Source organism: Suricata suricatta, chromosome 5 (assembly GCF_006229205.1).
Source record: "Suricata suricatta isolate VVHF042 chromosome 5, meerkat_22Aug2017_6uvM2_HiC, whole genome shotgun sequence".
Taxonomy (NCBI): Eukaryota; Metazoa; Chordata; class Mammalia; order Carnivora; family Herpestidae; genus Suricata; species Suricata suricatta.
In genome coordinates, this window is record NC_043704.1 from 59959786 (window position 1) to 59973522 (window position 13737).

The following is a 13737-nucleotide window of genomic DNA, read 5'->3' on the forward strand; positions in this document are numbered from 1 at the left end:
CAAAGGGAATTTGCACGGTTTGTTTCCATTTATATAAAGTTTAAAAACAAGAAAAAATATTCTGTAATATTAGAAGTCAGGATAGTGGTAACCTTGAAGAGGAAAGAGGAAGTATATAGTTGTCTACTGGGTGAGAATTCATTCAGATACATATTTATGACTTGGGCTTTTTTCCCATGTTTATTATACTTCATTAAAAAATTAATTTTTTAAAAGTCAGAATACTTACAACATATTACATTTTGTAGCTCACTAGCTCACTTTTCTGATCAGAATGTTTTGTTCTATTATAAAGCTCACCTAAGGCAGGGGCTCAGTCAGTGAAGCATCTGACTTTGGCTCAGGACGTGATCTCACAGTTCGTGGGCTCATGCTCTGCGTTGGGCTCCATGCTGGCAGCTCAGAGCCTGGAGCCTGCTTCAGATTCTGTGTCTCCCTCTCTCTCTGGCCCTCCCCTGCTCACTCTCTGTCTTTCTCTCTCTCAAAAATAAACAAACATTAAAAATTTTTAAAAATATATTCTAAGGAAGTTTATAAATAAGTCTATAGTCAGTAGAGTTGCTAACAAACAAATACTTATCTTGGTCTCCTCTGCAGCTCTTGATGAATGTATGCCCATAGAAATGGATGGACAGATGTAGAATGAATGGTTAGAAGGATGGAGGAGGAGTCACAGCACTTTTTCCAAGTCCCTCCATTAATTTTGGTGTAGAAAAAAGTGACATGGTAATTTCAAGAGCAAAAAACTCTCTCTCCCACCCCATCCCCCCCAAAAAAGGCAGAAAAAGTTTCTCTGGTAGATAAAATCCACCCATATCAAGTAAGTCAGAGTTTCTAGGAGGGAGGTTTGAGCATTAGTATATATATATATTGTTGAAGTTTCCTAGGTGATTTTAATGTGTAGCCAGAGTTGAGAACCACTACCTCTAAGCAATTTCTAAATATGGTGCTTACCTTTAATTATTTTAATGCCTAACTATTTGTGATATTAAACAGTGTGGGAATTCATGGCGATACACTTGAAGGAGGTTGTAGCACATTACTTGAACAGAGTACAGTTTAAACTTCAGAGAAGCATCACATTTACTGATTGGGCTCTGTGTCTTTGACCTGTCGCTGTCACCTGATGGCAATGTACTTGAATTCTAGGGCTGGTTCTAGGGCTGTGAGGCTAATTAGACCCTTTCGAGAACTGAATTCGGTGACACTGAAATCATAAGGTCACAGATCTGCACAAGTGTTAATGAATGATGTGCATCCTGGTGGAACTACAAGTCACATTGTTTTCTGTTTCCACCACTTATCATGTGTCTTGACCTCAGCAACCAGACGTTAAGAGCATTTCAAAATGTACACAGTTTTTATGAGAATAAGATAAGTCTGAGAACAGATGGTAGCTGAAATAGCTGCGTCTCTTTCTCCTTGGCTCTGGTTTGTCCCACACCAACTTCGCGGGTGACCCAGAAATCCAGAGGATAATAAAAACAGGCAAGAGTTGAGGATTGTGGTGAGATCTGAAGTCTAGGTATTGAGAGAAATGCTGAGAAATCAACTCAAAATTCCCAACATGGCAGTTTCTGGTGCATGGTTTTGAGTGGCACACTAGAGGGTATATGAAACATGTTTCAGGACTTTTTTTTTCTAGCACCATAAATTTTAAGAATGAAAGGAACTTTTGAAATTGAATCTGTTCACCTCATTTTTATAGATGAGCAAACTGGTGCCCAGAGAGGTTAAGTGACTTGTCCAAACACACAGGTAGGAAAGGGGTAAAATGGGACTAGATGTTATTTCTAACTCTCAATTCTGAGCAATTGCCACTATAATATCCTGTCTCTACTTTGTGTTTAATGCTATCTTCCCAATGTTTATGTTGCCCTAAATAAGTTTCTCAATTCCATGAAGCATTTATTTCAGTTGAGTCTTAAAAATAAAATTCTGTCTTAAAGCACTACTCCCTGCCATCATTCGCCTACACACACACACACCCACCCACACACACACAGTTTTGCCACCACTCATTTTCTCAACTCCAGTGCCTTGGTGTTTGGTGTTGTGGAGTATGAAGCTGACAGGGAAGGGAAGGAGGCTGTGGGAGCAGGAGGGCACCTGATCATGGGGTGGGAGGAGCTCGGAAGGAATGTGAAGAAATTTTGGCAGTTGTCTAAGTCATAATGGTTGTGTGGAAGATGTGAAGGGGACAAAACAAGATGTGAAAATTAGAAGGCTGATATAGTGGTCAAGATAATAATGAGATGAATGAAGAATTTAGAGATGACATTGACAAAACTTGATTGGATATGAGACGGGAAAGAGGAGAGTCAGGGATGGCCTGCTACCTCATAAATGGTCACCATGGGAAAATGGAAATGTTGAGGAAGAAAGGAAGAAAGGATAAGTTCACTCTGGGACATGTTGAGCTAGACATACAGATGCTTGGCAGAGTGTTGGGTATCTAGCAGCATGATGCCCAGGGGAAAGGTCTGGCTTACAGAGAGCAGACTAAGTAGAAGCACTGCAAGGAGGCAGGCCCACAGCGCCTGCAGCGGGACAGCAGGGGGCAGGTGGAGAACCAGGTAGTACCCAGTCCTTGATCTTTGAGATCTAATACGCTGCACTAAGGAGTTTAGACTTCACCTTTCACATTATAGGAGCCACTAAAGGATTTCAAGCAAAAGAATAAGATAAACAAATATGATTTTTAGAGATGAATTTAGTAGTCACGTGGAAGATGAACTGGAGAGAGGAGACGGTAGAGACATACAGGCAAATGAAAAGTTGAGTAGAGAAGAATAAACAAGGATTAGTGAATAATATATTCATATTATAGCAGCAACAATGTTGTCAGGGAGAAAAAGAATTAAGTAATATATATAAGGAAAATTCAAAAATTCAAAAAATATATGTGGCAGAATGAAAAACGTAGTCCTACATGAGTACCTGCAGCCTTTGACCATCCTCCAGGCTTCTACGTGGGGATTTGAGTCTTTGTGTTCAGAGAGTTTTGAATGAGATAGTTCAGCTACTAAGCTGTGAAAAGTGGCAGAATTTTTAAGGAAATGGGTGAGTGAAGAGGCTTTAGGCCATTTTTTCATGTATCATACTAGGTAATCACCCTTAGGTATTTGGGGGTAGACCACAGTAATGATTTCCATTACTTTCCCAACTGTTTTCTTAGTGAATGCTATATTGGGCAAAGATGGTGCTCTAGGGGGATCAGGTGCATCCAGGTTACATTTATACTGAGAGTAAGACTTGGTGATAAATCAAATGTGGAAGTCCATAAAAAGGGACTCTAGCAATGATGTCAGAAGTCCGGTGAGGATTCCTACCAAAGAGACAGAATGGCTCAGGAATGGGGAAATGACAGCACATTCTATTTTGATTACATGGAGTTTGAGGTGCTTGAGGGACATCCTCGTGGAGAAGCCCAGCAGATAGTCCTCACTCTTCTATGACGGGAGCTCAAGTGATGGCCCTGGGCTGGACATGGAGACGAGACTCACTGACATTTTTGTGGATTTTGTGGCAATTGAATATATATTTAATATATAATATTTAGATATGTTTACTATTATATTAATGACAAAGTATTAAACATAATATTTCATATATAATGTTTAATTGCCATAACATATATTATATATACTATATGTAGTATAATATAAATATTGTATACATATACTTTGTATAAATAATGTACATGGCTAAGGAAAATGAGAAGGTCAAGAATAGGACCGCAGGTAATGTTTTATGTAAGGGAAACAGGAACTATCAAAAGAAGCTGAGTAGGAGATGTGTGGGAGAAAACCCAGGAAAGCAGGTGTCACAAAGCCCAAGGGAGGAAAGTGTTTCAAGGCAGAGCGAGTGGTTGTCAGAGTCAAATGTTACAGAGAAGTGACGTTAAGGACCTGGTCACTGGCTTTAGCAATGAGGAGGTGATTTACCCTCAGCAAAGGCAACTTCAGGGGGATGGTGGGACAAGAATCCTGATAGCAGTGTGGAGAAGAAAGAACAGTGAGGGATGAGAGCAGAATACTATTTTAAGAAGCTAGTTTGTGAAGGATAGGGAGCATATAGAATGACATCAAAGTAGCAAAATATTAAAAAAAAAAAAGGAAGGCATTTTGTTGGGGTGTTTTTATTTGTCATTTATTTTGAAAGTGGTTGAGATTAGAGTATATTTATAAACCAAGTGTGTCTTAGATTTATAGGACCTGTGAATTTTGTAGCAGCAGAGTCCCAGAGAAAGGAAGGAAGGACAGGAGTTTGTACTTCTACTTAGGCCAGAGCAGGGCGGTGGAGGGTTACACTGAGCAGAGGGTGGTGGAAGGGTTGGGGTGAGCAAAGGGAATTCGTAACAGATGGCAGTAAGGAGATAACAGGGACTGATACTCTGAAGTCCATAGTACAAATGAATAATAGGGCATAATTTCCTTTAACAAACAAAGTGGGGCATTTGCAAACCCACTTTGCTCTGTGCCAGGGACTAACTCTCCTAAGATGAAGAAGATGTCGTGTATCTCACAGTCCTCCCTGGCACCCACCTCAAAAACTACTTAGCTTTTGTCCCCGCCTCTCTTCCCAACTCCCTTTCCTTTTTCTTCTGTTTCCCCCATCTCCTGTATGTATCTCTCCTCTCTCTTCTACCTTCTCCATGGGCCTCTCCCTTCCTCTTCTTTTCCTGCCTCCCTTGTTTGCACACCCACCTCTCTTGACACCATCTGGTCTCATTCTCTTTCCCCACTCCCTCAAACTAACCAAAACAGGGGAACAAAGTCAGCTTTTAGTTTTTATTTATCAAATAAACCTTTGTTTCCTGTGTTTAATTTTTTTAAACAAATAAGCTGAAATGTTGATACTTCTTTCTCTAGAGGTGTACAGGAGTCTCAGTCCCCTTTGTTCTGATGGTTAATGACTCTCAGTAAACTAAACCTCCCCCAGCCTCTGTCAGGGCCCAGGGGGAAGGAAGCAAAGTGTTTCATCTGCAACAGACACGATATTTATTTTACACACACTGTTGACTCTATGAGAAAGAGAGGATTTAAATGTGATCGTCTTAAAGAAAACAATGTTTTGGAAGTCTGTATGTGATTATGCTGGTAAAGAAAATATAAAGAAGGGGGTGCAAATCATATCGATGCCCATACTTTCAGAGTATAAGAAAGAAAATTCTGGCCAAAGAATACTGGTTGCATCTGGAAATCTCATGCTGTCTGTTGCTAGCCAAGAAAATCATTGTCGTTTTCTTTCCCCTGACCTGGCAACGAACAGAACTAAAGGCCCCATGTTGCTCTGGTAACAGCAGATGACACCACACTACCCAGCCACACACGGCACTAGGATTCCCCACACTAGTCAGTGGAATCTCAGGATCAAACGCACAGCTGGATTTGACACTGACTTTGGCTTCATTAGCTGACTTAGAGCCACAAGTTTTCCACTGTGCTTCAGCAGAGCGAATCTTTGGCACTGGTGATTTCGGTTGAGAGTAAATACATAAACATTGCATCCACCGTTGAATTCTGAGCCCAGTCTGCCAGCAGCCTAACATCGTTGGTCATTAAATTTAGAACTAGTGCTCAAGTTTTATGACTTCTACACAATGCCTCCAGTTATAAACTTCTTGCTAAATGTCTTGACTTGTCCTTTATAAAGGAATCTTTAATTTTTTTTAACTGTTTTACTTTTTATAAAAGGAAAATTAGTGGTGGAGAGAAAGACTCATTAGAGAGCACTGAGGGATGAAGCTGGGAAGGGCCCCAGAAGTTCAGGCTCGGGTTCCCCAAAATTCAAGCCAGACAAAGGAATTACTTCCATAGGTGTGACATCACCGGTATATAGAGACATAAAATGGATTGCGTCCCCAGTCTGATCAATCTTGAGAGTGGAAACCAAGTCCCCGTGCAGTTTACTTGGTCAGTTTGATGGGACTAGAATCCCTTTCACAAAGAGTAAGGCTCTCTTTGCATCTAGTTTAGGATGGCTTTCTTTTACATATATGATTTTTGCTGGCTAACTTAGCTTTTCTCTCACTTTCCCCCCGTTTCTCTCTCCCGCTTACATTTCTTAGGACAAATGTTGCCTTTCGCTTCATTGCCAGCCCCTCTCAACCTCAGGTAAGTGAAGCATTTCAAGACTTTCATGATCCTACCTGCTGACATTACCCAAAAAACCCATAGTAACAGGGAGAGTCAGCATGCAGTATTACCCTTGACCTTTCATGACTTGAGATATATTTGTATTTTTGGAATGTCACTCATATTACTGGGATTTTAGACACAACATTCAATCTTAGCCCCTCAATTGGAATGAAATGGTAGGCATTACATTTGTTTGCTGATGTTCCTTTGCTAAACTTTTAGCAAATTGTGCACCTATTATGCACCAAGGATGGTATTAGACTGTACTAGGTGCTGGAGATAGAGGTGAAGAAGAAGGAGATGTAACTTCTGCCCTCATGGACCTTAGTATCAAAATGGGGAGGGACAGGGAGTAGAAGGCTAAACACAAAACAGACACAAATAATTAATTGACTGGGAAATACAACAAAAATGAGACAGATTTTAATTTCTAGAGCGTTAGGGGTAGAACAAATTAGTTTCTTCTGTCATAAAGAGAGAGCAGGCATGATGACATTAGAATTAGATATTTGTGTTGTGCTTTCCATTAAACCATAATTATAAGTAGAATAAATACATGAAAACCTTAAGCTTCTTTTCCATGGACACTTCTAGCTTCCTTCCTTTTTTCTTTCATAGCGTCTAAAAGAGGTAAGTCTATGCAATCGCAGGCTTATCACAGATTTATTTAATGTCCCGATATTTATTGTGAATCTTCTGCAGGCTGTAATACAGCTTAGCTCATGAATGGCTATTTAACTTTTGCATTGGGTATATGAAAACTGGGATTAACACCATACATGGATACTGTTGATAATCTAGTACAAGCACTTGTGTGCTGGTAATTATTTAACAACCAGTTCCCAGAGAGAACCCCCTGATTTGTAGCATTTGCCCATTTCTGTGGTGTAAATATCTCCATTATGGCCAGTCTTAAACTGCCAACATGATGCCCTCGAATACGGACTGGGGACGAGGGGTGCACAATCAGCTCCCCAAACCTGTATGAGCCCAACTCCCATGAATCTTTTAAACCTTAAATTTCCCATCAGTGAAGTCCTCTACAGTGCATATATACTGCCACCCAGTGACAAAAGGAAACAACAGGCCGCCATGGATTGCCCTCAACATTTATTGGCCACTTAATTCATGAAATACGTGAAAGCACTCGTTGCTAGGTGCAGTGGGAGATATTTAAGAAGGGAGGGAAAAACTTATATCCCAACTACCAAAAGAGTATAACCTAATAGTGCTGTAAGGAGCTATGGTAAATAGAGTAACTAACTGAATGCTGAAATGCACTCTCAGTTGGTAGAAAATCAGTGATGAGGAGTGCCTGCATGGCTCAGTCAGTTAAGCATCTGACTTTGGCTCAGGGCATAATCTCAAGGTTCATGAGTTCAAGCCCCACATTGGGCTCTGTACTGACAGCTCAGAACCTGGAGCCTGCCTCAGATTCCGGCTCCTTCACTCTCTGCACCTCCCCCCATTCATGCTCTGTCTCTCTCTCTCTCTGAAAAATAGATAAACATTTTTTAAAATTAAAAATAAAAAAAATCAGTGATGATTACATATTATGGCTTTCTCTTATTTTAAAAATGTATGTAAATATGAACTTCTAATTAGTTTGTATATAAATCCCAAACTAGAGTAAAACATACTTAGAACAAACTAATAAAACAAAATAGATATTCTTTAATATCTATGGAAGTTTTACTTAACTATTAACTGTTACCATTTGACCTAGATTTTATATCCTTTTCAACTGTAGGAAAGATTTTCTATTTATATAAAATCACCCAAACGATTGCACATTCTCACAGAACCTTCATTATCAGATAGAAGCAGGTTACAGAAACTGGGTAGGTAATGAAGAGCCAAGATGGTGATTTGTAGCCTAAATTCCAGCCATTGCTTTGGGTACTTGTCATTTGCTTCTTTCTGATTAAAGTCGATTCTTGAGGCAAGGGTCAAAATCATTTATTTGGGGTTTATGGTAATTTAGAGATAAAGAAGTTTGATAATATTTTGGCAAAAAGGTAAAGCTTCACTAGATGTCTAATTTTTGCACAAAACCAACTCCTATAATAAAAAGGAATAGATGTGATACTCATTATTGCTAACAGTAGTCATAGCAATGCTTTTAGGTTACAAAGTTTGGCTTCCCTAAGAATCAAGAGCACCTCAGGGGGCGCCTGGGTGGCTCAGTGGGTTAAGCATCCGACTTCGGTTCAGGTCATGATCTCACCATTCGTGGGTTCAAGCCCCGCATCAGGCTCTGTGCTGACAGCTACCTCCAAGCCTGGAGTCTGCTTTGGATTCTGTGTCTCCCTCTCTCTCTGACCCTTCCCTGCTCACACTGTCTCTCTCTCTCTCCCAAAAATAAATAAAACATTAAAAAAAAAAGAATCAAGAGCACCTCTTGGGAATTCCAGAGCATTTGCCTTTGGAAGACCTCCATATTATATGTATCGAATCAGGCTCCAAAATGAAAGGTCAAAATCAAGTGTGTTTTTGGGATTGTTGCCACCTGTGACAAGGTATGAACAGACTTCCAAACAGCACTGCTAAAGACACTCCTAATCTTGAGGCTATTTCTTTCCCCTATCAGAAATCTTCTGATTATTGAAAAACATTCTATTTTTATTCTCTGGTTTTCAGAATAAGGTTAGTAAAGAGGATGTTACAATTCAAAATTAAGTTTTAACATATTTTGCCTCTCCTAAAACTGATAGATTTGGGGTGCCTGGATGGCTCAGTTGGCTAAATATCCAACTTCAGTTCAGATTGTGATCTCAATGTTCATGAGTTTGAGCCCCATTTTGGGCTCTGTGCTGACAACACAGAGCCTGCTTCAGATCCTCTGTGCCCTTCCTCTCTGCTCCTCCCTCACGCTCTCTCTGTTTCTTTCTCTCTCAAAAACAGATAAACACTTAAAAAAACATTATAGATGTATTAGAGTCCAAGGATACTGGACTTGTTTTAGTTGGTGTCCTCAAAATCTTAATCAGGTATCTAATGTCAAGCTTCTGAACCAGTTATCACATTTATAATTATTGGACAAATCCTCTTTCTTCATTTATTAGCAACATGTTTAAAATTCAGGACTAATAAAGAGTGGATTCATAATCTAATCTAGATAAGTGGTATAACTTCTATCATAAATGGTTCCTGATTCTGATGATATCTGAGAAGTACTTTCAAAGATGTCTCAGCCTGTTCAAAATTGTGAACATACTTCAGGGGGCTAGACGTAGTGCTCGATCTTTGGATGGAAATACTATCTTTCTATATGTCAGCCAAGAAACAGATTCTTGCCAAAAAATCTGTTGGGGCCCAGTCGGTCTAGTGGCAATTTTTGCCTATAAGAAGGTGGTTAAGAATCTTGAAGAACCAGCTTATCTACTTTTCAAAGTGAGCTTCCTACTTCAAAATGATCCCACAGAAGTAAATCTTAGATCACGTTACATCTTGAATATCTCTAGTTCAAAGGGTTGGAGGGATTTTCTTCAGCAGAAACTGGAATGAAGTGCATCCAAGTTTAGTTCAGAGAGAAATGCTAACAAATGAAGTGACAACGTTGTCTGAAATGGCTACCTTGTTTTGTTCACTGCTCTATCCCTAGTAATCTGGCACAGAGCCCAGAGCACAGAGCAGTTGCTCAATATGTATGAGATGGATGGCTGATGGAATGAACAGAGATTTACATCTGAACTTTGTACTTCGTGTTAGAAAGGAAACAATCCTATTCATGTAAAACTAGTTTTGAGTTCATAACTATAAGCATGTCTTACTATTAATAAATCATATCTTTCTTTTTTCTTATTCTCAGTATTTTCTATACAAATTTCCTGATGATGTGGACTCAGTTATTATTAAAGTCAGGTCTGAAATGGCTTATCCATGTTCTGTTGTTTCAGTCCAGAATATCATGGTGAGTCTTAATAACTTGTCAGTCTTTCAATATGCAGCATTAGGTTGTCACAGGGTAAATGAAAGAGAAGGGTAGGGACTATGTTAGCCTCTTACTATGTATCTCCTGCAAAACTGTTGAATAATAAAAACAGTATCTTGTGCACACAAGTGGATTGTCTGTTTAGAGACACTGATGTGGGGAGACAGAGAATAGTTGACTCCTCACCAAAATAAACAAAGGAAAGAAGGGAAGGAGGATTATGACAAAGAATAAGGAAGACCAAATTATGGGCTGCACAAGAAATATAGAAATCTATCATTTATTCTATGTTTTAGAAGTCTTACCCTAAGCCTAAATGTCCATCACCTGATGAGTGGATCAAGAAGATGTGGTATATATACACAATGGAGTACTACATGGCAATGAGAAAGAATGAAATCTGGCCATTTGTAGGAATGTGAATGGACCTCAAGGGTGTCATGCTAAGCGAAATAAGTCAGGTAGAGAAGGACAGATACCATATGTTTGCACTCATAGGTCTAACAGGAAAATAGGAGAAACCTAATGGAGGACCAGGGGGAAGGGAAGAGGGAAAGAGTTGAGGAGAGAGAGAGGGATGCAAAACTTGAGAGACTATTGAATACTGAAAATGAACTGAGAGTTGATGGGGAAGGGGGAGGGGGGGAAAAGAGGTTGTGGTGATGGAGGAGGGCACTTGTGGGAAAGAGCACTGGGTGTTGTATAGAAACCAACTTGACAATAAACTATTTAAAAATAAATAAATAAATAAATAAAAGTCTTACCCTAGCAATGGGCACTTTCTGTTTCAAATGTGTTAATTTAAAAAATGGAAAAAATTGGAAGATTGGAAGATCATCATTTCAGTTAACTTTTATATAAAGTAGCCTTTAGAGGACTTTAGACAGCAAGACACCAAGTTTTAGGAGGACTGTTTCATGACTTTCTTCGGAGAAAACTTGTCATGCTTTCTGGCTTAGTAAGGAACCCCTTGTTCTGTGATTTTCGGGGTGGAATGTGTGTTGTTTGTAATACGGCTTTAGTGATGCTTTCCTTTTTACCCCTCATGCATGTGACAGTGCCCAGTATATGACCTTGACCACAATGTGGAGTTCAATGGTGTCTATCAGTCCATGACGAAGAAAGCTGCCATCACCCTACAGGTGAGATATCACTTTGGTGGCCACTATTGTTAACAATAATGCAGTTTATAGTTAGGTCACCTGTTTGGATAAGCATTCAAAAGATACTGTCATACACTGTGTGCCTTGGATCTCTTTCCCTTATTATTGGCTTTAACAAAGATTCCTCCTCCTGAAATCAAAGACCAGGTCATGGTGGACAGTACTGTTCTGCCAGGCGCCCCTTTCCCCTCAGGGAGTCTTGGGAGCCCATAGTGCAGTGGGACATATATCTGACAGATTGCTCAGAGAGTTAAGGTAAGATGCCTTATCAGAGGATAAATGCATTGGCATCTTAGTATAAAGTTTATCTGATCCATATAAAGCAACTACACATATTCTAATACTCTGTGTACCTGTAACAGTATCCAAAAAAGGACTTCAGCTCTGGACAGAATGGATAGGTTCAAAGGAATATGGACCTCATGTACATAGCTGTTTTCTCTCTTGTCATTTGTAATTAAATTATTATTTCGATGGCAATTTTATAGAAAAATGATTTTTCAAAGAGATTCTGATTCTGCCTTTAAGGTGGTATTTACTTAAGGTACCTAAAACTTCATCAGTTCTCCAAGGTAAGGTGATACTGTTTACTGAAGGACAAAGAATGGGCCTTTGTCGATTAAGCTTCCGACTTTGGGTGTTGGCTGTGGTCATGATCTCTCAGTTTGTGGGATCAAGCTCCACCTTAGGCTACACACTGTCAGTGCGGAGCCTGCTTAGGATTTGCTCCCTCCCTCCCTCTCTGGTCCTCCTTTGCTCATACTCTAGCTCTCTCAAAATAAATAAGTAAACATTAAAAAAAAAAAAGAACAAAAAATGAGGAGAGGTTAATTATGACTTAGCTATCAAATGTAAAAACTTCTATTAGGCTTTAATCTACTAACGCCTCAGTTTTGATAATCCCACATTTCAGCTTTTGTTCACTCATGAATGAGACTGGGACACAGAGAAGCACATTTAGAGAAAGTCAAAGCCAGAACTCTATTGCAGGTCTCCTCACTTAAATCTTTGCATCCCTAACCTAAATTATTTAACTGTGACTGTGTGACTTTTAGGAAAGTCATGTGTCATTGGATTTTCAAATAATAAGAACTGATCATAGTGAACCTAAAACACACTAAAAATGGAGTCTGCTAATTTTTAAAACATAATATATAAGTACTATTATTAAACATAGGCTGTTGACATTTTTTTTTTACATAGGGCCTCTTACAGTTCTAAGCACCTACGTGGGCACAAGATAGGTTGAAAATAGAATAGTGTATCTTTTTAATTTTTTGGATTTAATAATTATTTTATTGTGGATAAAATCTGGATCATAGGTATCTCAAAGTTCTTTCTAAGAAACCAGGGGCAGGAGTGAACTTTACTTTTCTTCTCTTTCATCTAGTTCAAAGGGTTGAAGTCTGCCATGGACTTTCTTCCCTCCTGCTATCCTTTCTTGCTATCATAAGTTGTTATGTCTTAATGCAGAAGAAGGATTTTCCAGGAGAGCAGTTCTTCGTGGTATTTGTGATAAAGCCTGAAGATTATGCCTGTGGAGGATCTTTCTTTATCCAGGGTAAGAGATAGTGAGGAATGTTTGCTATGTAAAAAAACCTAATGAAATGGAAGAGAAGGGAAGCCAAAAGCTCCCCGTGGCCCCTACTACCATCTCTATCTCTCACCGAGGCTCATCAGCAGTAACTTGCAAAGCAGTCTGAGAGATCTTTGGGGGGAAAAAAGTAGGGAAGAAAATGATAAATCTCAAAGTGGCATTGATACTACAAAATGTCATTTAGTGTACTACATCTTTTCAAAGACTTGGTCTCCGTCAGACCATGCAAGGTGTATTCACTCATTTGGCCTTTTACTCAATAAATATTTACTGTTGTGAAAGAATGATTTTATGTAGCATATCAGGGTCCATATTCTAAGACTGGTTTGGTAGCTGGCAAAAATGGAGCCCCTTGTGTTAATGAGTAGTCCTCCTTTCCACAGGGACATACAAGGAAAATTCAGAATTCTCAATTTCAGTTGCCAAAATTATACCTTGCAAGATGGTAAGAAAACAAAACAGGACAATTTATCCCAATGATAGGGAGTGTGTGTACTACTCTTAGGCATAGTACAAATGTTTCTGGGTAACTACCCAGTCACTACTATGCAAATGCAAGAGCCTGTTGACCGAAAACACGGACCCCCAGCAGCAGCTGATGAGCCACATGTGATCAACAGAGAGGGTATTTACTGTTCAATATAATGTGGTTCTCTTGCCACTTAGGTAAAATGTGTTCTTCATGTATTCTTTAATCTCTTGATTATCTAACTCTAGAGTTTTGCCAGTGTCCAATGTTCTTTGGTAAATTACAAGTCATTTTATTACTATGGAACAAAAGAACCTCCCAATTTTCACTGGCTAGAATAATGCAAACCAAAAGACAAAACAGCTTTCTATTTTTGTGGCGTTTTCTTCAGATGTCTGTGGCATATTGAGCCACACGGATATCCAGAGGTG

The 13737-nt window shown here is 39.3% G+C and overlaps 1 protein-coding gene across 4 annotated transcripts in view; it reads left to right on the top strand.

Annotated features, from left to right (window-relative positions):
• Positions 1–13737, top strand: part of SIDT1 (SID1 transmembrane family member 1) — a 103470-nt gene that overhangs the window by 39494 nt on the left and 50239 nt on the right. For 2 of the 4 annotated variants that reach the window (XM_029939298.1, XM_029939299.1), the window contains exons 5-8: positions 6074–6119; positions 9955–10056; positions 11136–11219; positions 12714–12801. In XM_029939298.1, coding sequence (XP_029795158.1) covers positions 6074–6119; positions 9955–10056; positions 11136–11219; positions 12714–12801 — 320 coding nt within the window. Of the gene's footprint in view, positions 1–6073; positions 6120–9954; positions 10057–11135; positions 11220–12707; positions 12802–13737 lie in introns of those variants that run through there. The other 2 variants (XM_029939300.1, XM_029939301.1) reach the window with 2 other exon arrangements.